This window comes from Trachypithecus francoisi, unplaced genomic scaffold, assembly GCF_009764315.1.
Source record: "Trachypithecus francoisi isolate TF-2019V2 unplaced genomic scaffold, Tfra_2.0 Lachesis_group5, whole genome shotgun sequence".
Classification (NCBI taxonomy): Eukaryota; Metazoa; Chordata; class Mammalia; order Primates; family Cercopithecidae; genus Trachypithecus; species Trachypithecus francoisi.
In genome coordinates this window covers 59394504-59421140 of record NW_022681470.1, presented here as the reverse complement: position 1 = coordinate 59421140, position 26637 = coordinate 59394504, and the positions used below count along the sequence as shown (strand labels likewise).

General features: G+C 47.8%; 2 protein-coding genes across 2 annotated transcripts in view; one reads left to right on the top strand and one right to left on the bottom strand.

Moving 5' to 3' along the window:
• SYT2 (synaptotagmin 2) overlaps positions 1-8117 on the top strand; it is a 48902-nt gene extending 40785 nt beyond the window's left edge. Inside the window, exons 4-9 of the mRNA XM_033198355.1 lie at positions 812-931; positions 1384-1551; positions 1873-2040; positions 3429-3546; positions 4541-4674; positions 6930-8117. Of these exons, the coding sequence (XP_033054246.1) occupies positions 812-931; positions 1384-1551; positions 1873-2040; positions 3429-3546; positions 4541-4674; positions 6930-7136 (915 nt within the window). The 3' untranslated portion in view covers positions 7137-8117. The remainder of the gene's footprint in view (positions 1-811; positions 932-1383; positions 1552-1872; positions 2041-3428; positions 3547-4540; positions 4675-6929) is intronic.
• A 7109-nt stretch (positions 8118-15226) lies between these two features.
• PPP1R12B (protein phosphatase 1 regulatory subunit 12B) overlaps positions 15227-26637 on the bottom strand; it is a 243316-nt gene continuing 231905 nt past the window's right edge. Inside the window, 1 exon segment of the mRNA XM_033198353.1 lies at positions 15227-23020. Coding sequence (XP_033054244.1) covers positions 22934-23020 — 87 coding nt within the window. The 3' untranslated portion in view covers positions 15227-22933.

Genomic DNA, 26637 nt, shown 5'->3' with positions numbered 1-26637 from the left:
TCCTTTTCTTGTTTTAAGTTTGCAGAGGCCCCTGTGTGCTTCCCTTTCCCCCATGTTTGTTTAGGGGTGACTAGGAGGAATCTCTTGCTCAAGGAATCCATATGGAGGATGGAGGGAAGGGCTCGATCTCAGAAGCCAGGGATCTAAATGGCCTTTGAGTGCATGTGTGTGTATATATGTCTGTGCACATGCAGGTATGTGTGTGTATGTGGGCCCAAAAGGAACCTGCAGTGTGTGTTGGGAGGGGTTCCAGGATGACTTGGGTGTAGCCCTTCCTGGTCTTGATGAGTGGCTGTGGTGACTTAGGGGCTGGTTTGAGCTGCAGGATTTTCTCTTATATCACTTTCTTCTTTCTCCCTCCACGCCTGTGGGCTCACTCTGCTCCTGTCTGCCTGGACCGTACTTCTGGTATGTCTTGCCCAGGATACGTGGGGCCTGAGCTGGAGAAAGTGTTTGGGAGAGGGCTTACAAGAGAAGCAAATTCCACCCCCACCCCAGCCTCCAGAAGCTATGAAGCACTTGGCACAGGGCCTGGTCCCATGGTGCACTGTGCCTCAGAGGCAGGAGAGTGGTGCCCAAACTAGAGTCATGTCTCAAACACAGGGCTGGGGGTAGAGGACCTGTCTAGGGGTTCTGATGGGCCATGAAGGAGGGTCACATGGCAGGGCCACATTCTCTCTTTTACCCCCACCACACACAGTTCTGAGTCAAGGTCTACCACAGAGGTGCTGGTTTCCCATCACCCTGTGCCAAGCCAGGCTCCTCTGTCCTCCCCTTTTAACTTGTTCCCTCTCTCCCCCAGCTCCCACAGGATGATGATGATGCAGAGACAGGCCTGACTGAGGGGGAAGGTGAAGGGGAGGAGGAGAAAGAGCCAGAGAACCTGGGCAAACTGCAGTTTTCCCTGGACTATGATTTTCAGGCTAATCAGGTATGCAGGGCTGTGGGGGCAGAGTGGGGAATGGGGAGAGACCTGGGAGTTGGGTGGAAGGGGGATAGAAACAGCTCCCTCAGAGATGTGTGGGCGCTGCTCTTCCCTTAGAATGAGGCAGGCTGGAAACGGCAGGGCCTATAGCTCTGGACATTGATGCTGGCTTGGCCACCAGCCTGCTTGCGGAAGGTTCCAAGTTGATTATGCTATTAACCTGCCCACCAACCTTGGGCAAAGCAATTTCCCTTTCAACTTCAGGTTCCCTAAATGCCATTCCAAATTCCTTGGGGTGGAAATGGAGACCAGTTTTCCTCTCTAGCACCAGCCTCCCCTCATTCCCCTGCCCCAACTGCCTCCTCTAGGAAGGAATTGGCGGGAACTGGGTCTGGGGCCAGTTGTGGTATTGGAACTGTCCTGAAACTCAGGTCCCTTCTCCCCATCTCTCTCCACAGCTTACTGTGGGCGTTCTGCAGGCTGCTGAACTGCCTGCCCTGGACATGGGAGGCACCTCAGACCCTTATGTCAAGGTCTTCCTCCTTCCTGATAAGAAGAAGAAATATGAGACCAAAGTCCATCGGAAGACACTGAACCCTGCCTTCAATGAAACCTTCACCTTCAAGGTGCTGAGGGCTGGAAGGGTGACTCCAGCTCACTCCCTGATCCCAATTCTCTGCTGAGTTCTACAGACCTTTCCTTGGTCTTTAGCCATTGCTCAGCCTGGAGCAATGGCAGCCTGGACTGCAGGGCCCCCCTGACCTCTTTGGAGGATGGGGATCCCTCCCACCCCACCCTCACACTCTGCTCCCCAAAAGCCCTGGGTCTTTCTCTGTCTCCGCACACTAACTGGGACCCTGTGGGCTGGAATAGAGGCCTCTGCCCATAGCACCCCTGGAGGTGCGTGAGTCACTCTGGCCCCCTCTGATTCTGCTTGTGCCCTGCAGGTGCCATACCAGGAGCTCGGGGGCAAAACTCTGGTGATGGCCATCTATGACTTTGACCGCTTCTCCAAACATGACATCATTGGAGAGGTAAAGGTGCCTATGAACACAGTGGACCTCGGCCAGCCCATTGAGGAGTGGAGAGACCTGCAAGGCGGGGAAAAGGAGGAGGTAAGAGCAGAGATGAGGCCAGATCGGGCAAAAAGACGAATGTACAAGTGGGCTTCCACCTCTTGGCATGATGGAAATAGGATGGGCTTTGGAGGCAGGCGACCTGGGTTAGGATCCCAGCTCCACACTGCCTGGCTGTGTGAACCTGGGCAAGTTGCTTACGCTGTTTGGACTTGGGTTCCCTCCTTTAGTCTCTTTTTACAGATGAGGATTCACTACCTGCATAAAGCGCCTAGCGCAGTGACTGGTATTTGGTAGGTACTCAAATAAATATAAACACCATTATTATTGTTACTCCTAAGCTTCTGCTATTACCTAAGGCCTGTGATTCATGCCTCTGTGCCTCAGTTTACCCATAAGGAAAGCTCATGTTTGTTCTAAAGGATACTCAGCAGAGGGACTTGTCCTCCCAGAACTGCTACAGCATCCATTCACTCAGTAAATATTTGCTGAGCAATTGCTGTGTACCTAAAACTCCATTTTAACCATTCCTCCTTCTGGGCATCAATCATTTGTTTTGGCCAGGGCCCTGCTACCCAGCACACTCTAGGCAGTGATGGAGGGCTGAGTAGAGAAACTTAAGACATCCTTTTGTCCCTTTTGTCCCCTGTGCCTGGGAGGAAGTCCAGCACACCTGAACCAGGACCTGTGTGATGTGGTCAGTCTTGCCCTGGGTGGCTTTGACTTTGAGCAGCTTTGACTCTGCAGTGTGGTGTTGGCCTTAGGAATTAGGAGCCCTGGGTCCTCGACCTGCCTGCAGTGCTCAATTGTTGTGTGACTTTGAGCGAACCATGGCCTCTGGGAACCTCAGTTTCTCATTGGTTACAAAGAATTCTTGTTTTGTTTACATGAAAGAGTTGCAGTAATAGTAACAAAAGAAGGGATGCAAATTGCCCCGAAAACCACAAATCATACTACAAGTGGAATGGTCCACAAGGAGAGACCTTGGTGGGTGGGAGTGTTCAGGGAAAGAAGGCTTCTGAGACATTCAGTCCCCCAGGACCCCTGGTGGTGGACACGTGGCTAGCCCCCCTGCTTCTCGCACCCCTTCCCACCTTACCAGAGCCTGGGGTAGGAGCCCAAACATACTCCCAACCTCCCAGATCCCAGATCCACCCAGGGATCCACAGCTGTCCTCTACCCCCTCATCCTCAGCCCACGGCTCCTGAGGTCCCAACCTGTCACTTTCAGGGACTTTGTTGCACTGCATCAGGGGGCCCCAAGGTCAGATGCTGGAAGACCTTCTCGGCCATCACCTATATGGGGACTGGTGATGAGGGAGGCAGGGACATATCACTGCCTTGCTAATTTTGGCAAGAAAGAGGCCAGCCATGAGAGAGGCACTAGGATGGCTGAGATGACCCAAGTCCTGCTCTTCCCCCGGATAGCCAGAGAAGCTGGGCGACATCTGCACCTCCCTGCGCTATGTGCCTACGGCTGGGAAGCTCACTGTCTGCATCCTGGAGGCCAAGAACCTCAAGAAGATGGACGTGGGCGGCCTTTCAGGTATGTGGAGAGCTTCTGGCTGCCATTGGGTGGCACCAGCGAGCCAGTTAGCAGAGTTTGCACACTCCAGTGAAGAGGAACACTTTGCTGCCCTGGGACTGAGATGTCTCCTCGAGGAGCGGTGGAGCCTTGGCTTCCCAGCCCCTCCTTTTCTCCAAGGGCCCCTTGTCCCCGTCAGAACTGCCTTCCCAATGCTCTCTGGCCTTGCACTGTGGGCTACAGAGAAAAGGATCAGAGAAATTTCATCCCCAGATAAGTTCGTGACTTAGGATTTTACTTCTCCCAGGGAAATGGGCAGGGCTTCGCCCAAAACGTGACACCACAATTGGGACATGTTTCCAGAAGAGGCTGTAGGCTCTGCTGGCTCTGCCCTGGAAAGGGGAGGGTGAGGGAAGGGGGGGTGGAAGATGCTCTGAATATCACATTTACCTGGTAGTGAATGGGGCTGGCCCATGGCACAGGGCTCTGGGGAATGAAGCCTGCTGCTTCAGCTGCCTTCCCAGAGAATCAGCCTTGGGCATGGGCTCCAACCAGCACGTTTCAATGCCAGCTCCGGCTCTGTCACCGACCTTCTGTGTGACCTAGGGCAGGTCATTTCCGTTCTTTGGCCTCAGTTTCTCGTCTGCAAGATTAGGAGGATTGGATTGGGATCATGACCCAGCAGATGTGTGTCCTGACTTTAGCACTCCTCACCCCCTCCCCAGCACAGGATCACAGATGAATCTCCATACCCTTTCTCACAAGGCCTTAGACTCAGAAATGCCCCCCACCCAATGATTCAGGAAGCCACAACCAACTGGTCAGAGTTGGTCCTTGAGGTGAAGTCTTTTGCCACCTTTGAACTGGATGGCGTGACTTGGGGCTTTCTGAGGGCCTGGTCTCAGCAGAATGAAGACCCCATCTTGACTGATGCTCTGGGCAGGCCTTGGTACATTGGGCAGGAGGGCTGGGGGCTAAGGGGAACCTCTCTGGGGTTGGGATTCTCCCTCCGCAGACCCCTACGTGAAGATCCACCTGATGCAGAATGGCAAGCGGCTCAAGAAGAAGAAGACAACCGTAAAGAAGAAGACCCTGAACCCATACTTCAACGAGTCCTTCAGCTTTGAGATCCCCTTCGAGCAGATTCAGGTGCTGGAGCCCTAGGGTCCTAGGCACGGAGCAGGGTTTGGGGAGGCAAACATGTATGGGGAGTTTGAAGAGCGGGAACTCATCCAGAGACCACGGAATAGCCTTTCTTGGTGGAGGAAGGCTTGAGGTCTAATGGTGCCTAGGTGGGATCTCCTTCCCAAGTGCTTCAGGGATCCCCCTTTTCTGATGAGATAAACATGAACTAATTCAAAAAATTCTGCAAATCATTCCTTTAGGACTTGGAGGACCATGGTCATGTGCATAGGTGTATGGGAGTGTAGCAAAGGTACCAGAGGGGTTGGGAGCTGGCTGAGAGGGTGGGACTGGCCGCTGCCACCTCCATCCTCTCCAGCCACATCCTATCTTAGTCATCCCTGCCCCACTTCTACTGCTTTCTAGGTCCTTTCCATCTACTCCTCTGATTTGCTTCCTCTCCTCTTTCCCGCCACCCTTCCAGCCTTCTCTACTCTTCCTTCCTTCTCACCAGCAAGCTCTGTAAATGTTGGAGATGAGGTCTGGTTTTCACCATTTCCGGGTATGAGTGGGATCTGGATGTGGTAGGACAAGAGGCCGACCCACCCCTTTGGGCGGGGAGTCAGGCGCAGCTGGGGGCTTGCAGAGTGGTCGATTATCATGGAGTCTTGGTCTCTCCTTCTTTGTAGTGAGCTGATCCCACCCCCTCTCCTCCCCACAGGAGGGCTGGGGGCAAGGGTGCAAGAGAATCTTCAGAGTTGGTGCTGTCATCTATGGAGATGTGTATGGTGTTATTGATGGAATACTTCAAGAGAACATTGGGCAGCTCAGTGATAACGTTAATCCAAGAGAAGTCCTCATTACAGAGAATTTTACATCTAGAGCATCCTGACCCAGGCATCTCAAATTCAACATTTCTAAAACCAATGTAATGTTCTTCTCCCTACCTCTTCCCAGCCAAGTCTGTTTCATCTGAATTCTGTTTTCAATGAATGACCCCACAGTCCATCATCTACCCAGTGGCCCAAGTCAGAAACCTGGACATTACCTTAGACTATTTCCTTTTTCCTTTCTCATTTATCCAACATACTTCACTGAGCATTTCCTAAGTGCTAGGCACTTGCTAGGGGATGAGGAAATAAGTGTGTAATCGACACTGTCCTTGCTGTCAAGGACCTCACAGCAGGAGGGCACCAGTAAACAGTCTAGTAAAGCACAGTGAGACAACGGCTTCAATGTCCATGAAGCGGAGGACTGTAGTGAGGCTTCCCAGAGAAAGCTTGGTCCTGAAGGACGAATCTGAGTTGGCTGGAGTCACAGGGGAAAAGGCATCAACCATTCAGCAAATCCAGCTGATCATCAAGTCCTCTTGATTCTCTCCCTAAATACCCCTCCAACCTGGTTTTGACTTCTCATCCCCACTGTGCCTGCCTTGGTTCAGGTATTTGGGATCCATCCTCCCAGACCCTCCAGCATCCTCCAACGGGTCTCTTCCCTGCCATTAGGCCCACTCCTGCTCCAGTGAATCTTCCACCTCAATGCCAGGGCTCTCTCTCTCAAATGTCCGCAACACTCCTTTACTTAAAGTCTTCAGGAGTCCCCTACTGCTTGCCTGAAAGACAAAATGCAAAATCCTCAGCTGACCCCAACCTACTCTACCAGCCTCATTTCCTGCCTCACTGCTTCTCACCCTGTACCTCAATGACTGAACGTCTAATGTTTCTCAGATGCCAAATGCACTCTCAGGTCTCTATGCCTCTACGCAAGATAATCTATTTTCCTGGAATCCTCTTCCTTCTTTTGTCCTCTTAGAGAAATTCTCAGACTTCATGTCCCAGTCACCTCTTCTGTGAAGCCTTTTCTGATTGGCCCCAGCAGGACTGTCACCTCCTCTGAGTTTCCACAGTACCTTGTGCCTATCTCTCTAGCATAACCTTTATCACTTCATGTTGTAAGTTTTCAATTACATGTCTGCTGATCTCATTGAGGTGAAATTCATCTTTTCATTTTTCCTTCCCTCTTCTCCTGCTACAAGTGCTTAACAGTGTCTAGAGCACAGTACACCCTCAATAAATGCCCAGTGGTAGAAACAAAGGCTGCCAAAGGCATGGCCTCTGCTTCCATGTCAATTCAGTCTTCACTGGAGCAGAAATGGAACCAAGGAGCCCCGGGAGGCCTTTCCTTCCCAATCATTTGGAGTAGAGGTTGATGGAGGATAAATTTGGTCATGGGATCCCACGTCTCTGTCTGCCAACTCCCTCCCTCCTTTGTTTTCCTTGCAGAAAGTCCAGGTAGTGGTCACCGTGCTGGACTACGACAAGTTGGGCAAGAACGAAGCCATAGGCAAAATCTTCGTGGGCAGCAATGCCACAGGCACAGAGCTGCGGCACTGGTCTGACATGTTGGCCAACCCCCGGAGGCCCATTGCCCAGTGGCACTCGCTCAAGCCTGAGGAAGAGGTGGATGCACTCCTGGGCAAGAACAAGTAGACAGCAGCGGCTGGGACCCCACACCTTTCACGGACACTGACAAGATCCAGAGCTATCAATACCTCAGTTATGCAACCTTAGAGGTTTTCTTTTTTCTTTCATTTGTTGGTGGTTGTGTCCTTGTTTTTCCTTGTTTTTCTCTTTTTAAAGACCAACTTCCCTTTGATGGCTGTGTGAGGAGAGTCCCCTAAGAGGTGAAAGAGAAGCCTGGCTCTGTTCATGGTCCTAGGAGCTGCCTTGCTGCATGCCCTGTCACAGTTCCCCTGCCTCTTTCAAAGCTTCACATCTGCCTCACCCCAAGCGAGGCCCTCTACTGGCGCAAACTTGCAGCACTTCCTGTTTTTTGAGCCTTTTGGACCAACAAAATGGCAGCACATCCTGCTTCCTGACAGGGAAGGCATCACAGTGGCTAATGATCCGTGTGTGTGTGTGTGTGTGTGTCGTGTGTGGTGTGTGTGTGTCTTTGAGCATCTCTCTTCATTCCTGGAATGAGCCATGGACAGTAAAGTTGTGTGGGAAAAGAAGGCTCTTTGGGGACCCTGACATGAAAAGTCCACTAAGTGGGAGATCCTCTCTCATCTATGGCAAAGTCTCAGGATCCTGTTCAGATGCCGGGGCTTTCATACTCCTGTTGGTGGCTATTTGGGAGGCATGCAAGATGTGAAGACTGGATGTGTTCAGAACTAGGACCAAACGATGCCATCAAAGACTTCCTCCTGCCAGTCATGGTTTCCCCAGAAGTGTGGTTCTGGGGACATTCATGGACATGAGCTATTCACTAGTTGGGTCAGACTCTAACAGGGACTCTCAGTCCCAAAATCTCACTCTTATTGACAATAAATATCAAACTATGAAGAAACAGAAGTCCTATTACCAGAAAGACCAAAATTAAACTCCTGGATCGTCACCCCATCCAGTGGGAAAAACAGATACTTTCTCCCTTTCCAGAATATAAGCAGCCCAGTTCATTTGCATTTATTCCCCACTGTGCTTTTGCTTCTGTTTCTCTTTTAAGTGGAGCAACACTGTCTGAAGACACGTTATCTGTGCAGAGCCAGAGAACTTTAAAAGGAAAGTTTAAATGTTCTTAGTTCCCCTGAGGTCCAGGTAAGAAGGGGGTGGTAAGAAGAGGATGGGGGACAGATGGCTGAGATTTCCTGGGTAGAGATATAGAGGAGCACTGGAATTCCCCCTAGACTCCCACTCCTTGCTCCCTTGGCCTTCTGCCCTCCATGCTGGAGAGCTGATAGGTAGCTGGAGTGGCCCAGGGAGACCTATAGGGAGGACTCATCCTACCATTAGTGGGCTTCTCTTTATGAATACTAAGAAACAAAGGGCATCCATTCCAAATCAGCAGCAGAGGAGACCTTCTAGGGTTTCTACCCATGCTCAGTTGTGTCCCATTCCCTGTTCACCTTTTGTTCCCAGCACTGATATAAAAGCCATATATATGTTAGTCAGGTTTGCACTGAGTCTTCTTCCAAACCTTCAGCCTGGACAACAGAGTGAGGTCCCCTTGTGACCAGAGGCCATCCTTCCTTGCCTCCCTTCCCTTGGCCTCTCTCTTCCATCCATGAAGCCCTCAGGCCCTTGCCATTTTTTCACCACAGAAAACTCATGGCTTCTCCAGAAGCCTGAGTATCTCTCTTTCCCAGTACAAATGGCAGCATTTCTATCCTGCCCCATCTGGGCCACTTCAGCTTCCTGTAGACACCCGAGACAGATGGACAGTGTTGGAGGGAATCAGGCTTTGGGGATCCAGCGTGAAGAAGTTGCAGAGTGTCTTTTTATTTTATTTTATTTTAAAAAGGGGGAAGGGGCTTTTGGTTTTGCTTTGGTTTTTGGATGAAGGAGTGGGGGAAATGAGGGAATATCCCCACCAGAAATAGACTGGGAAGCCTCCCTGTCTCTCGGAGATCCTTCGTCTTGTTAATGGTACATGGAAAGTTATATTTTTACTGGTGTGTGTGTGTGTGTGTGTGTGTGTGTGTGTGTGTGTGTACTTAATGATGGGAAGGTAAGACTCTGATCAGGATTATGAACTGTGGTCCTTGGCACCAAAGGTGTGGTCATGGTAGAGAGTTGTAGGACAATAGGGTGCTTTCAGAATCTGGGTGGCCACAGAGTGGGATTTCCTGGTATGGACATCAGAAGTCACTGGACTCTTCTCCCATCCCCAGAGTTGTGGGATTTTGGTGCTTTCTCAGGGTCTCTCCCCAGACTCATTCTTCTCACCCATATCCCACAGACTCATTCATGGAGACCCCCTTATCAATATCCCTCTACCTTTACTCCTTTGCCCTTTCCCAATTCACCTTCTACCACCTGGGATTCTTTTCCATTCATGAACTTCATTCAGCCCTTCCAAAGTCCAAGATCTGCACTCCCTTGACAGGGAGGAAAGGCAATGGTAGGAACTCTGGTGGTCTGGGTGTCCATGTGCCTGGTGACCAGGGCTGGATTTTATTACTCTGAGCCCACTGCTAGTGAGCAGCCTTGAGGGGTGGGGATAGGTTGCTGAGTGACTTTGAATCTTGGCACCAGTGTGGAGCCAGTGTGGGTGTGGGGAGCAGTGCCTTCCCCAGGTCCCAGCTGGTCCTGATGTGCCATCTAGCAGATGGCATCTGTCTTGGTCCATAGGCTTGGTGGGAACATGCTTCTGCTTGTGTGTTTTCCATATCTGAGGACTGACATAGCTGAAACCACAGGGCATCATGCCAAACACTCACTGCTGGGCAGGTTTATTTCTGGGGATGTCAGGGTACTGGGGTGTAGGCACTCAGCAGGATAGAGGTAGGGTGTTTGGCTAGTAAGGGGTTCTGGACGCCTCTGGGGCTGTAAGTTTTCATCTCAAAGTCTGTTCCAGAGAAAGGAAAGTAGTATAGAGGTGATTTTTAGAGAAGCTGAGACCATGAAAATCCAAGCCTAATCCCACCCAGAAACTGGGATAAGGTCTGAAAGCTCGTTTTCTTCTTCCTCCCTGAATAATTGTTCCAGAAGGGATGCTAATTCTGTCAGAGCTACAGACAGATTTTTGGACTTTGGAAGTGGAAGCTGAGGCCTGGGGAAGGCTGGGTAAGGAATGCTGGGGCAATCCCAGACAGTAGGCAGGTGCTTGGCATGAATGAGAAGTGACTTTCCTGGAGTCCCTCAGCTGGAGGATGAGACAGCAGGGATTAGGCCACAGTCTCAGATCCTGATCTTTCTTCCTAGGAAAGCATACATAACTTGTGTCTCTGCGGAATCAGTGTGAGATGATTTTGCTGGCCCAAGTCTTCAGCGAGAGGGAGAAGAGGGGTCGCTACAGCCCTCCTGCGGGTAAAAACAGCTCTCTTATAAACCTGCCTCCATGCAGTGGGGTGGGGGTAAGGGCGGGTGATAGCAAAGAGGGTGACGAACCTCCCTGGGTTTGGGGAGTGACAGTTTCCATGCTCCCTTAATGTCCTAGGTTAATTCATAAGGCATCTGAGTCCTGGGTCTCACCCAACCTCATAGAGAAAAAGCCTGTCCCTGAGGGCATCCCCTCCCACTCAAAGGTACAAAGAGATTGAGCCAGGAACTGCCCTCATATCCTCTGCTCTGCCCCTTCCCTTCCCTTTCCTCTGCCCCTCCCACCTAAAGCTGTTTGGGGCCCTTTCTCAGAGCCCTGGGTAGTGGCAGGCAGGGAGGAGTCCCAAGATCCTGGTGGCCCAGAGCCCCATTCTGTGGTTGCCAAATAAAAATATGGATGCCCAGTTACATTTGAATTTCAGTTCAACAACAAACAATTTTTAAGTGTAAGTATGTCCTAGGCAATAGTTGGGACATGTTATACTAAAAAATAATTCGTTGTTTATCTGAAATTCAAATGTAACTGGCCATTCTGCATTGTGTCTGGGAACCCTGCCCTATGACTTTTCCCCTTTCCCTTTGGTCCCAGGGGGCCAGGAACCCCAAGGATTTGACTTAACCAGTTTTTTGAACTGCAATATTGAGAAGGGGACACTGTGACTTGAAGACACATGAATTACTTTATTTTTTAAGCAACAACAAAATAAGAACCTTCTGAAGCCATTTGAGCCTCATCTGCCCCCATCCATGTATATTTAATTATATATAAAAGAAGATAATTACCTAGAAACATATGAACAGAATCTTGTTTAATCAAGATGCATGTCTATAACTTTCTGTAAATAGCCGCATGGCAATGCTGAGAGTCCCCTTGATCCCCAACCTCAGACCCATTTTACAGAACTGGTTGAGGCTGCTCCTTTGATTTTATGTTATGTAAAGTCTTTGTCCCCCAGCCCCACCCCGCCTCCTCCCATCGGGAAACCTCCCCATGGGAGTCATCAGTGGGCGGGAGTCAGTGCCTGCTCCAGTCCAGCCCTGCCTTGGGAGATGCTGGAGGTCGCCCTGAAGGCCTGTTTGCTGCACATCTGTCTGCAGAGCCAACCCTTGGGGCCTGGTGCAGTGTCCAGCCTGGTGTCTGACATCCTAGTAGCTTCCGTGTTCTGTGTATGTGTGTGGTGTGCCCCTTCCTCCCACTGTCTGAATTCACTGAAAAGCCATAAAGGGGGCCTCCTGCTGGAGACTTGGCCTCCCTTGGCTCCTCCCAGGAGCCCCCGTGTCCCTCCAACTGGCTCCCCACAGAACACTTGTGAAGGGCTCACCTGTTGTCACCCCCTTCTGCTCCCTCAGTCCTGTGTCATGAGAATGGATGGTGTCCAGGGCTTCCAGTGGGGCCTTAGGCGATGCCCATGATGGCCCTGCCTGAGCTGGCTTCCTCGGCCTGGGTTCACAGTTCAGCTCCATTTCTATGCTGGGCAAGGAGCAAGCAGCAGTGGGACTCCATGGTTCTGGATACCTTTCCTGGGGTCCCTGTGGAGGCAACCAGGATTTTCAGGAGCAGCCAGTCAGTGGCTCAGCCAAGGGCTCAGCCAGGGATGACGGAACCATCCCTGCTTACTCACCTTTGTGGTGTGAGGGTCGTGGGTGGTGATGGAGGAGGGACTCAGGGAGAGGCCGGTGAATACAGGGGCTGATGCTTTTTTCTCGTGTGTCCTCCTGCAGTCTGACAGAAAGCAGGCCAATAGCAGGGCGACCTCAGGGCTACCAGGGCTCCCCTGAGAGTGGGGTGGGCAGGTCCAGCTGTGAGGGAGGCTCAGAGGCTCAGGCAGAGCAGGTGTGGACTAAGCTCGCTGACCTTCACACCTGCTCCCCAGAGAAGCCCCAGCCAATTGCACCAAGTAGCAGAGAGGCGAGTAGAGGGGCCTGGGGGCTTCTGAGGCCTCAGGTCATCCTGTTGAACTGAGACAGACAGGTAGCCCTCCTGCCTGCCGCCCCTGGCCCCATGGGCACCTGAGGGCAGTACTACATGGGAAGGGCCCAGGATGCCTCAGGCCTGACAACCGTGATGAGTATGAGGAATGACGGAGAGAACGGGAGGGTAATCAGGCAGGGCATATTCGATGAGGCCAGAGGTGGCGAGGCAGGCTTGCCCTGCACAAACCATAACATATGAGCACACAGAAGTCCCAGGGACTTTTGTGCTGGGACATGAAAGAGTGGGGAAGGTGGAGGGGACCATTTCCAAGCAGGCTGGAATCAGGTGTTTGGACGAGTGAAGACATGTCTTGCTTCCTCCAGCTCTCTCTGGGGCCCTCCCACTCTCCACACCCATAGCAGAGACAGAAATTGAGGCAAGAGTTGAGAGACTGTCTGTCTGGTGAGGTGATGGGAGCAGTGTGCGTGGTACACCGAGAGTTCCTCCATCCCACCTGCCTTAGCGATAAGGACTTTAGTGGGGCCTCTTCAAAGATGCTGACCCTTCTGCCCTGACTCCTGCCCATCTAAGGACTTGATTTGTTGCTTTCTGAAAACCCTGGGGCTGAAAACTTCAAAATCAGGGCCTGGCAGAGCCTAGCTTCCCCCAGGTCAGCCCACCAGGAGCCCTGCCTTTGTCTCCATAGGAAGGACACATGTACAGCCCTGCCCCTGGCCCATTCCCCACCTCTGCTTGGCAATGCTCTCCATCTCCCTTATGTGGACTCTTGTTCTTGTCTGATCTCTTGTCAAATTGTTATTTTGTAATGAGCTGCGTCTCCTTATTAAAGAAATGAGCTGAAAGAAACCTGGGGGTGGGGGGTGTCTCTGGTTGTTTTTGCTGCGCTGAGGTGGGGGCGAGGATGTGGGAGCTGCCTGTGAGGGTCAGTATGGTGGGTGAGGGTGGTGAGATGGTCCTGAGGCTCTGGCCTCTAACCCAGAATCTCCCTTCAGGGAAGCACCAAAAGGGGCTGAGGTCACCTCTCTCCTGGGGTTGGGGGAAGACCAGATTGGCACTCTGGTGGGTGCTGGGGCCCACACAGCTCCTGAGGACACATGCCAGGCCTGTGGAATTGTGGGAAGCATGGTGGTGCCGGGGAACATTGGGAAGCTGGGCGGGGCGGGGCGGGGTGGTGGTGGCGACTATATTGTTGAATTCCCTTCCAGTAGAGCTAGTCTTAGGGAATAGCCACAGTCTGAGCCCAGTGACAACAGGGAGGCTGGCCCTGGGAAATGTGAATTTGAAAAGTAAGGATTTCCATAAAGTCCTCAATTGTCTCTTTGCAAAGAACTTGAAATGTCTTTAACTTCTAAAGCAAAGATGTTAGGGACCAGGGATAGGGTTTCAGAATTTTTAGGGAAAGGGAGAGTAGGGCAGCATTGCCCCCAAAGACCAGGGAAGAGTAAAACTCCTTCTTCAGTTCCCACTTCCACCTGTCTCCTCTCCTTGAGGATAGACCAGCGGCTACCGTTTTCAGTTTACACCAGCACCTGTCCTCCAGGAACACCATTGGCTAGATGTGTGTTTGTCCATCAGGTCCAACAGCATGGGGGCAGTGAAGGCAAGCCAGGGACAGGAGCTGCCCACCTGAGGGAGCATGAGCCCAGATCCTTTAACATCTATCCTGTCTTGCTGCTTCAGTCCCTGAGGCTGGGTAGGGTGAGGGGCATGAGCCTTTCAGCAGGACTGGGATTGATCACCTGAGGGTCTCCTGGCTGAGAATGTGAGCTTTTTACTCTGCTAATAGGCTGTGGCCTTCTCCTTTCCCTAGAAGAGGGCTGGACCACGTGACAGCTAGGTGATACTGTCATCTCTGCAGACCTTACTACAACCAGTGGGGGTCAGAAAGAGAAACATTTGCAGTCTAGGAACCCTTTGCATCGGTCATGCTTCTTTGCCTCTGTTTTGCGCCCCAGGACAGGACTGAATTCTTCAACCATGACATCAAGTGTGTGTGTTCTGCTGCTGCTTGGGTTGCAAACAGCTGGGTGACAGCAGGGGAAAAGAATCTTCCCTCCCTGACCTCTCCCCAAGTCAGTGACCAGGGATTTCCGCTTGGCAGGAAACACAAGGCTGAGCAAAGCCAGAGGCAGGGCTTGCTGGATGGAGAAACCAGACCCAGATCCTGGCTGCCTGGGGTCAGACCTGGCCACCCACGTACAAACCCTGCCAGCGGGCCTGAACAGCTCCTTTCTGGGCATGGCTCCTTCATTTTGAGTTTAGATTTAACCTTCAATAACTCCCAAGTTACCTACATTTGTAGTTTGGAACTACAGAATAGTTTTGGATCTCCCGACTTAAACAATGACCTCATGAAGACTTATGTATACAGCAGATGACTAAGGGTGGTGGCAGGAGACTTCCATGAGCCCAAGGAAATCACCACCTAGCCCTCAACTTTCCCAGGTACTAGAGTGTGCTAGTAGTCACCTGGATGGCCTCAACACCCTTATCACTTAAACCTGGTGTCTTCCAAGAAATAACCACACTCTTAGTTACTTGAAGCTTGGAACCTTGATATCTTCTTATGGTTCTTTTGAACTCCAATCTAGGCTTCTCCTTGGCCTGACTCCATTTAGGAAATTCCTTGATCCTACCAGAGACCCTTATCAGTGGCCATGACTCACTGTGGCTGTCCCTGGGGAAGGGGCCTCTATGTGGACAGGAGTTGTAGCAGGCTAGTGGGCAAGGCCCCCACCAATTGTAAAGAGGATGTAAAATCAGAAGAGGCTGCCCCAGATGTGAGATTCTATAAATCCCATGCTCTGAACTGTAGAGACAGTCACAAAGTTAAAACACAGTTTTATTTACTCATTTATAAATATTGTTGTGTTTACAGGCATCATATAGATGTGAATATTATTATTCCCAAACTTTGAAACACAGAATACGCAATACTATATAATAACAACCAGTAAAACAAAACCGTTCATCTTAGGGTTGAAAGGCCACTCAAAATTGCATAAAAATACATTCAGTTCACAAAGCAAGTCTGGCTTCTTCTCCCTAAACACCCCCAACCCCACCCCATCCCTGGTGTATTTACAGTGGACTGAAGTTAATCCATACAACTCAGTTGAAAAACAGTTATATCTGGTGCGTTAACCTTGGTGGAAATAGGGTGAAGGGTGGAGTAAAGACACAAAATGCTACCACTAAAATGGGAGAGGCATGGAGACACCAGGGTGATTCTTTTCACCCCTGTTGATCAAGGTCAGGGCAAAGACAGGAAGGAAGGAAAACCATAAAGCCAAAGTCTTGAGTGTGAACTACTCAACTGAGCATAGGCCGTATCTTCACCAAGAAGGATGCAAGGGTGAAACATTCCTTCCTTCTGCAGGGAAATCATTGCCTGGTGTGCCAGCCAGTGGTAGGCACAACCTTTCAAAAGTTCAAGGGATGCTAGCTAGAAAAGGAGGTATTCTGGATTGCTGCATCCTCTCAGAACCTTCTCCTACCCCGCAGCCTGCCTTCTGGTGTCTTTTTTCCTCCAAACTCTCTTTACGTGGCCTCTCTTCATCAGAAGGCAAGCGGGAATCTGTTCCGGGTTTCAGTAGAGTGGGAGAAAGGACAGGCAAAGGCACAGATATTAGGCGAGAGTCAAGCTACTTCTGGCCCTAGCATGTCCCTTGTTCAGGAACATGGGCCCAGGGGACCGGCACTCCGACTCTCAACTCTGATTTTGGGAGAACATTAGCGGCTCTTAAGAGGCTCCCCACCATCAGTGTGCCTTTCCTGAATCCTTGCTCTTTGAATGGGCTGAGCTGTTGCCACCAGATGCACTGATACACTGATTAGGTTTGTGCTGGGAAGACACACTTCTGTTTTAAGCTATAAACAGTCTCAGGACAAAGAGTAAACCAGATATGGCTACTCATGGTCTCCTTGGCCAGGCTATGGAGGAGTCATACGGGCCTACAAGTCAAACCTCATCTCTGAGGGGACATTAGCATAGCCAGGGAGCTTTGAAACTGGAAGAGGGGACAGTGGTGGTGGTGGTGGTAGTTGGTATAGCCAACTTCTCCAGGAATCTTGGCTGATTCATGGAAAACCACCTCTCTAAAGCACCCTCGGCTCCAAGTGAGAAAAGCAAGGAATTAAGAATGTGGAGGGAGATGAGAGGGAGAGGAGTGAAGTATATGTTTATTCTGGAAGGACATAAGAGCATCCTGATGTCACCTTAAGGGGCCACCCAAGCAAATCTTTATTGGAAACATCAGGGAAAAATTTGGAGGAGAAATAACAGAAAATATCACTCTGGCGGATTCACAGTCCAAAATGATAAGCAGATGAATTGGGGAACAGCTCAAATAGGTCCTTTGGGGGATTAGAAGGGAGGGGGAAAAACAAAAGATAGAATTTAATAATATACTTGGATAAAATTGGTTTCTGAGTTCTCATTTGTAATCAAGTATATGCCAGACCTCATTTTAAAAGCTCTGGGCTAGCAAATGTGCATGTGAACACACATAAGCTAGATGCAAGAGTTATCCCTAAATTGCTAAACCTTTTTAGGTAAGGCCAAAAACATTCATTAATGGTATTGTCTTTAGACACACCCACCTCTTACTTACAGTTCTCCCGAAAGAGGGCTTCTGGGACACTGGGTTGTAAGCCAAACCTGGGTTCTATGTTTGCCCTCAACCCCAACTCTCAAAGGAGAAATGAATGCATCTTCTTTTACCATGCAGCTGCTGGCTTCTGTTTTTTCTCAGCCCTCAGAAATCACCTCATTCCTAATAGCTGTGACCAACAGTTCCTGGACTACAATGAAGTTGAAGTTGATCTATTTTCCAATCTAATCAGAACACAAGAGATCAATAGCTGTCCCTGATAGGGTCTACTGCTTCCTGAGCAGTGTCAATACCCATTAAGGAAGCTGATTAAAATCTCTGCTCAGTTGGAGCCTGAGGGATGAAGTCACCAGTGAGACAGAACTCATCTCTGTGTGCCAAAGCTTTGGTTCTGTGAAACTCTCTTCCTTCCCAGTACTTGCAGCTTCCACCCTGCTCTATGTCCAAAGCCCCTGGGCCTTCTGCCTTCTTCTCATCGCAGCACACAGCCATCTCCACTTCCAGGGTCTCTGCCCTTTCACTCCAATTACACCAGGTCCTGTAGGAGGCTTGCGAAAGCCAAGTGCTGTTCCATGCAATGTGGTTGTGTGGACTCCGGGTTTATAAACACTTACTGCTTTGGTAGTCTCCTCTTCAGACCTGCTTTGAAGGAAAGATCATCTTGAATGGTATCAGAACCTCCTACTTCTGATAGTCCAAAATCCAGAGGGGCAGCTCAATGGAACTAAAGATTGAGGTTCTTACCGAGGAAAATTTTCTTGCTGCTGTAAGGCAGAGTTCAAGACAATGAACCAGATGGTGCTAAGCAGAAAAACTATTAGTCTGCTAATTGGGTGTGAAGAGCCAATGTAGACCACACTTTGAGAAAGCTGAGGAAAAGTGGTTGAGGAAACCTATGAAGCAGCAGGTCTATTTCCTGTTAAAACAACTTGTCCAAAGGCTGCCTGCAACAAATTGCTTTCTATCCATTTCTCCATGAGCTCCAATTTCCACCTCTGCAGGCTTTAATATTCTTACCAAGCCATCAGGAGGGAAAGCCATTGCAACACCATTCAATTACCCTCAATATTAAATTCACTTCCCAACAAGGATGAGAAGTCAACCTTGATGTGCTCATGTTAAACAGTTTAAATCCAGAAGAAAACAAAAAATTTTGGACTTGGATTTTTGAGATTAGAAATAATTTTTGAAGCAGAAATCCCAATAAGTGTTCTGATCTTCCTAAGAATGAATAAATCACAGAATTTTAAGCCAAAAGGAAAGGGCACATAAAGATTATCCAGTCCAACCTCATTTTACAGACAGGGAGGGTGACCTGCCCAAAGTCACATGACTAAAAGGAGAAGGTGTAGCCTTGGAATACGATGTTCTGACTTCTAGGGTCTTATCTTTTTTCTGTTGCCTTTTTCTGTCCTCAAAGCTGCCTTGCTTATTGGGTTAGAAGAACTCACATGAGGGGTTAGACCCTGCCTTGAAAATCTGTATGGTGGGCTGGGCATGGTGCCTTACTCCTGTAATCCTATCACTTTGGGAGGCCCAGCCAGGTTGATTGCTTGACCAGCAGTTCAAGACCAGCCTGGGCAACATGGCAAAACCCCATCTCTACAAAAAAATACAAAAATTAGCTGAGCATGGTGGTGCATACCTGCGGTCCTAGCTGCTCGGGAGGCTGAGGTGAGAGGATCCCTTGAGCCTGGGAGGTGGAGGTTGCAGTGAGCTGAGATCACACCACTGCAATCCAGCCTGGGCAACAGAGTATGGTGACTAAGATCTGCAATAATAACTGGGCCTAGATTTAGGCCAACTGCACCACCGCTGATTGATAAGTGTGTCCTTAAAGTGTGGTCAGTGCTGGCATAAACAATGGGGTTTGAGGGCCCCTGATGATATCTCTGAGGGAAGGATATCAGGGCTCCTGCAGTGTTACTTCACTGAAAAGCTCCAGTGGAACCAGTGGCTCATCCGGTAGAGTAGAATTTCCCTTTCCTTTTTGCTTAAATGCTGAATCCTTTCTGCTTTCTTTTTCCTCTTTGCACCTTTGGAGGTGCAAAGCCACCTGGAAGCTGAATAACTGGCAACACTTTAAATAGTTCTCTCTTCTCCAGGCTTCTTCTGCTCACTCCATGCCCACCTCAAGGGTGCCGACACTCACCAGTGGCCTGGACTGAAACACTGGCCTTTCTCTGAGAGGAGACAGTGTCTGTCTGTTGCTAGGAGAGGCTGCAAAGAGGCCAAAAATCCAGACACCTAACAAAGTACATGGCTTTGAGAGTTTCTTCTTCCATCATCTTTGGCTCAATTAAATGCCCCTAGTGGAGAAACGGTCAGTAGTTCATACACACTTTCATGGGATCCACAGACTATTAAGTTGAGTTTTAGCTTCCTTGCTTCCTGAGTGGAACCATCTAATAAGCACATGGTTTGGGGAAGGGAAATGGGTAAAATGTTGCAAAACAGTGATCTGAAATCTCACTAGTGGCCTCAGATAGCAATACATGAATCTAAGTCTTCTTAAACTTGGGGTGGGAACTAGCACAGAAACCACAGAAAACCCAGAAGAGAAGCAAACACATCCTGCAGTTGGAAGACAGGGAGGTTCTAGTGAACATCAAATGAGAATGGCCCACTAGAGAATCTGGTGCACTAAGTAAGCCCAAAGCAAGTCTATTCTTTAGATTCTTTAGTGGCAACACCCTGAGATTTGCGTAACTCTTTCGCTAGAGACTGGGATGGGGCTAGGGATCATCATACTCTGGAGCTATCTGGAAAGGGATCAGCAGCCCTGGAAAAACAAACTTTAGCCACAGAATCTCTGGAATGGCCAAATCATTACTTTCAAAGGTGTGGCTCGGTTTTTGAAAAATAACAAATTAATGAAAACAGAGTTGTGCCAAGAACATTCTCTTTCCCATTCTGATATTTCATGTGAAGACTCTAAGTTAAGTGATAAACCTGTGCCACATGTTGTTGGCCAAGTCTGCAGCTATTTATTCAGCTTGAGCTGCCTGGGGTGCTCATGAGTGTCCAAACCAGCAGGTGAGGACTACGGATTGTGGCCACTGAAGAGGCCAGTGGTAGGTACCTGTCCAAGCAGCACAAGAAAAGGGAGACCTGTTGATGCCAGTATCCAGAGAGAATTGCTGGCTAGTAGAAGGCCTATAACTACCACCTCATGGGGCTTCCAGACAATGCAGTTGTGAAGGAATGGTATTTTATTTCTGGAGATAGACCAGAAATCAGTTCATCTAATAAAATTAAATGCATAAGAGAAAGTACCTGAAATTACCTAGGACAGTTTACACTTACTTTCATGAGTTCCTGGCCATAGAATCCAGTATTCCTGAGATTGAAAAGCTTGCAAATTTCTTGTTACAAGGAAAACTTTCTGGCAAGAAAAGTCAGCTTTAACATGAAAGGGCCACGTGAAGTGGCAGGGGTGCAACACCAATCTAAGAGTTTTGAGAATCTGCCCCCAATGCTTTTGAAAGGCACAAACAGATCTGAGGGGACTCTCTGTAACCCCTTTCTCTGGTCTATTGAGTGGAAAAGGGTCAAGATGTATTCCCAATAATCCAATTTTCTTTTCTTGAGAAAGCAGTATCATCTTCTTTCCCCAATACTCAAAATGTTCCAGGATAATCAATAAGTCAACACCTTATGTTGATTTCCTCTCCCAGAATGAAGGAAATGCTTATGGTGAAAGATATAAAACTTATTACTCTAATTTAGCATTCCCTGAGAACTGAACTTACAGTACTCCCATGATAATCCAAAGTCCCAAGATAGTAGCAGCTTCTCTTGAAAAACGGTTGGAAATGGAAGACAGAATTTTATATACTCTAAAAATGGGGTTTTGTCAGAGGAAACATATCTCCTGTTATGGAATTGGGATCTTGAATTACAGCTTCTAGTTTAAAGAGCATGTGATGTTTCAGAGGGAGGGCCATGGACAGCTACACGTCATGTCAGGAAAGAAATCAACAGACAGAGGTAGTGTATGTTAAGGGAATGAACCACTCTAAACACTGAATATCATTGGTAACCCTAAAATGATGAGGATTTAATGACTTGCACACTCAAGTGAACCAAGGGATAAAGCTCCTACAAAAGGAAAATACTGTAAGTATTAATGCTAGGTTCTCATCAAGAACTAATAGTTTAATTTTGCACTGGATTTGTAGAGTATTCTTTCCAGGCCTGGGCATGATATTTTAAAGGCTAGTTTTGTCTAGAGGAGGATGGCCAAGATGTGACAGGAAAGAAAAGCATGCCATATGAGGAATGACTGAAAGGACTAGGGTAACAGCAGCTCAAAGTAAGACTGAGGGAGAGACCACCCACTGCACGTATCTGAAGAGTTGTTAAAGAGTTGCAGATAGTAGATCTGGACTACAAGGAGAATCCACAGGCAGACTTCAGCTGATATCAGGAAAAACTCTCTTGATTAGAGTTGCCCAACTTTTGAGTAATAAATGCATAGCCACCAGAGGCTACCTGACCATGCCCATGGGTCAAAGCTGTGGTAGCAGGGGTCCCTGTGACACAATAATAGAAAGCTGGACCTAATGACCTCTGGGCCTTGCCACTCTAAACTTCCATGACTCTCATCAATGGGTTGAAAGTACTTCATTCCATTAAACCTCTATTAAGTGCCATTTCCCCTATTAATTTCCAAGAAAGTAAATCTCTCCGCTAAATCTAACCACTGGAAATAATCAAATTCACCACTATTCTCACAGCCCAGTGGGCTGCCATCTTCCACCTTCTTTGCCACAATGTTGCAAGTGGCCTCAGATACTTGACCTTCACCATATGTGTCTTTCCAGCCTGCTTCCACTTCCTAGTCCATCTCCCAACAATCTCCCCTCCCCACCTCTCATTCCTCCTTGCACTGACTTCATTTCTCATTAGAAGCAGGTGTCAGAGCGAAGAGAGGAAAACAAGGTCAAGGAAATGAGGCAGAATGGGGTATTCAGAGCCAGATTTTCTTATAAAGAAAATCACTTTGAAGGGGGAAGTGGGAGATGAAAACAATGAGCTGACACTTATGCCACAGTCTAGCTTTCAGGGCAGTGGTGCTGCCACCAAGGCACCAGAGTGATGATTTTCTTGTCTCCAGAATAATGATTCCCCACAACGGCCAAAGACAACTGAGGTCAGGTGCTCTGTCCTAGCTTTTATACCATTGAGTGAGGGGGTGGGGGAGGGAAAAAAATAAAAGGATAGAAAGGAAAGGAATAAATGAAGCCAGGGCCATTTGAGCCTTGAAGAAAGGGCTAGGTATGAGGGAGGAATAAAGGTTAAAACTAGTTAGGGAGATTACTGGGTGTTGATATAAAAAATAAAAGTCAGTTCCTGAGAGGTGAAGAAGAATAGAGCACCTCAATGCAGTCACTGTCACCTTGGATGCTAACAGCTCCGGAGGCCATCTGATGATCAATTCAACATCCTGCTGTTTCTCTTGACACCCCAATCAGGATCCCGGAGTGGCTACCACAAGACTCACCTATATCAGAGGACACTGGGTCAATGTAAAAAGCTGAAGGATACTGATTTGGGTAGAAGCCTTATATGTTTGGACCAAATCCAATGTGGACAAAGTAGCTGAGCAGCAGGAAGTTCAGGGGTCCAAAGCTGAGCCTAGTGTACTCCCCAGAGCATTCTCCAGATGGCTCGAATTATCACAATCATGCTTCAATTAAAACTGTCATAAAACTTGGGATAGGGGTTTTGGAAGAACAGGGCATTGAAAGTGCAGAGAAAATGTAGAGTGTATAGAGGTGACTGAAGAGGGTGTTAGAAAGAAGTGTCCTTCCACCAAAACATCCATTTCTTTTGGTTGGAAGGCAAGGACTGGAAAAGAGGGGTGGGGGCAGCAAATACTGTCCCTTTGTTTCCTCATAAATCTGGAGCCTAGCCTATTTGGACAGTTTGCTGATGACTCTGATGAGGGCACCATTTTCATCTTTCAGCCTCTGGTTGTCGGATTTCAGTTCTGTTAACACCTGTAGGGTGACAGAGGGAAAGGTGAGTTAGAGCCTGGCAGGATCCTCCTTTGCCCTCCCTGACCAGGCCAGGCCAGCCTGGTGATCAGGGCCTTTTGAGACAATGTGTCTCGTGGTCCCTTCTCCAGGGATAAAATTCCTTTCAATCTTCCTATTTATTGAGTTGGTATTATTAATCTTTAGGGAGATTATAGCCCCTCCATCTTTTGAGCTGGCATATTTAGCAGTAATATCTTATTTTTTCATAGGCAGACCTCACATTTCACACTGTATATCCTTTCATTCTATTGAATCAGTAACCACTTTCAATTTCTCCTGCCCTTAAACTCACCCGTAGTCTAAAGAAATTGGGGAGAGAGCCAAAATGGGCTAGTGAGGACATAGGGAAAGAATTCAGAAAGGGGGTGGTGGTCAACTAGAAGAGTTAAAGGAGGATACTGCTTCACATCTCATCAAAAACAAGAGCAAAGGCCACGGAGGCAGCACTCGGCTTTCCTGCCATATGCACAAGATGATTTAAGGGTCCTCCACTTGGTGCCTTCGGTGAATAATCCTCCAAATTCTCGCTGACCATACTATACATATCCACTTTCAACCATTAAAATTCAGAAAACTTACAGTCACAGAGCTGTCAGGCACAGTGAACACTAGGCATGTATTTAATCCTTGCCAAAGCTCCCCACTGACAGTCACCAAAGGATACCCAGAGGACTTATCAGCAGTTTTAGGGGATGGCATTGTAATTCACAGAAATAGATGCTTGTCAGGCAGGGGAGGGAGTGGAAACTCAATTTTATCAGTTCTGCCATCTTGGAACATTACACATACTATTGTCTAACTTGTGAAAAAAAGGAAAACTAACAGCCTCAAGTCCCATCCTGGAAGTCCAAGTCTTTGTTACATGATCAGGCACTTTTGACAAGTATGCTGTGCATCTGAAAAATCCTAATGGGATGTTGATAAGGGCACAGTTTATGTGTGGGTCCCACTGGCAGCAAGAGCGATTTAGGACAGCGGGTAAGTGTATCACCACTATGCAGGCTACAGAAAGCTACATTTGTATCTGTTCAATACAGGTGTCCTTTGACTAGTCATTTAAAGCTACAGGACCTCAGGGGCAGGTAATGCCCCCAGTAAAGGGTGACCTGGGCTGAGGTGTTATGAGGCCTATTTAGTTCTAGCTCTGGCTCTGCTATTAACCACTTAGGAGATCTAACTGTGCCTTAAGGAATATAATCTGTTTCCTTGATCTCTCAGGGAAGATATAGGTTAAATTATATAAATATATGTGTATGTACACAAATATGCATCACAGATACATAATTTGTATCAAGGAAATAAAAGGAAAATTACTGAATATCTATAATGTGGACGGCACTGTGCTAGAGGGTCTCCCTAGTGCCTCAAGAGATTATGATACAGTTGTTATCCCGATTTCTACAAATGAGGAAATGCAAAGTGCCAGAACTAGTTCAAGGCACCCAGCAAAGCTAATACTGAATCCCAATGTGCCTGACTCCAAAGATCCTTCTTTTATTACACGTGGGATGGAAAACAAAACACCAAAAATGTTTGATGCCTAGAAACTGAAATTCCAGCATTGTCTTTGTCACTAGTGATCTATTACTTTAGGCAGATCACTCACCTTCTCTGCATTTCTATTTTTGTGCTTCTATAAGAACAACAGTCTCTGTCCTACTCTCTATGGTAGGGACTCTGTGAGGCTCACGGGAGGTAACAGATGTGGAAGTGTGTTGACATACATACTCAGCTTTACGATACTGAGTGTTCCTACAATCACTGTGAGTTTTCTCATGACTGTGGGAGGGCAGGCAAATAATCTGCAAACTTTATTAAGAAGACTCTGATCCAGAAAATATAAAAATAAAGTTGCAGTCCTTTGACCCTGGTCTCCTACCTCTGATTTAATCAAAGCAGCTCTGGCTGCCCTCTCCTTCATTCCTCTGTCCCTGTAGCTTTGTCTACCAGACTGAATACTTGGAAACTCATTTCAATGAGATTTTTAGAAAAAACCCAGGATGGCCTCATGTTTCCGTGTTCAATCTGCTCTTTAATGCCCCATCCTGGGGCTGCAGCTTGGGTATAACTGAGACTGTGAAAGCCACATTTCCATAATAGGATTCCATAGGTAGGAAGAAGCTATATATGGCAATGGATTACATTTCCCTGCTTAGCAGCTCATCAAATCAGAACTGAGCTGCCTTAAAAAATGTATAAACAACTTGTAGAGTCTTATAGAGTTTTAGTGATTTATTTCCACATTAAGAACTCAATTCCTTGAAAAAAAATTTGGATAAGGCAGTTTTGCAGCTGCAACATGCTACAATTGACATCTAAAGGGAGTGGCAAAAAGTGTAAGAGGTGGAATGTAGAAATCAAGGCGGGGCGAAAGCCTCACAAAGTTCAAACTCAGAAGAGAGGGGGAAATGAACAGTGTTATCTGATATCCACTTGAAGTTAAATAATGGTTAAATAAGAACACATGTGAAAGTACGATATAAGTATGAAGTTTAACAAAGCTTTATCATTTTAAATCTCTGGATCTTAGTTTCTTAATTTTTAAGTTCCCAGCTTACCACAATTTGGTGTTAAAGATACCCTGGGCAAATAAAATTAAGTACACATTTCTCAACTATTACTTCTTACAGTCTTTGAGGAATGTGTTAAAGAGGAAGGGGCTATAGGGGTCCTAAAGCTTCAGAGACATAGGGCAAGGTTAGCCGTAGGTTGAGAGGGACTCAGGATGAGTCTTACATGAGCTGTCTTGCTTTTAACTACAAGGAAAGTGGGAAGGGAGTTCCCTCTGGTATTTTGTTGGTAAGTGGTTTGCTCTACATGCTGAGATAAGATGATTTTTCCAGGGAACTGTTAAAAGAAAAAAAGGTAGAGCAAAATCTCTCGATTGCACTGCCAGTTTGGCTTAGTTATCTCATCCTTCCTTCTGGCAAGAATCGGCAAGCTTTTTTTGTAAAATGCCAGACAACAAGTATCTTAGGATTTGCAGGTCAGTCTCTGTTGCTACTCCTCAGCTCTGCTGTTGTAGCACAAAAGCACCCACAGACATAACGATAATATGTAAACAAATGAGTATGGTTCAGTTCCAATAAAACTTTTATTTTGGACATTGAAATTTGAATTCCATATAATGTTTGTATTCATATGTTGTAAAATATTATTATTCTTTTGATTTCTTTTTTGACTATTTGTATGGCTTATGGGCCATATTGGTGGGTCACAGTTTGCTAACCCTTGCTATGGTCATATACCAGGCAATGGCTTTCTTCAGAGCAGCAAAATCTTTTGGTAGGTAAATGGCTCTTCAGAAGTTAGGCTTTGACAAGGACGTCACAGTGCTGAGAAAGCAGAACGCTGCCCTTCCTCCCTCAGCTGTAATACTGGGGGCACAGTGTAGTTGCTCAATAGATCCTTCTCGCATTGTTTGGGCCGTATGCTTAACAAACGGTGAAAACTGTGCCAAATACGCAGACAGCTTATATTACAGTGGTGAAAAGTTTGCACTCTGGAACCTGACATGTTTGGTTTGAATTTTGGTTCTATCACTTACTCTCGGAGTGACCTTGGGCAAGTTATTTAAT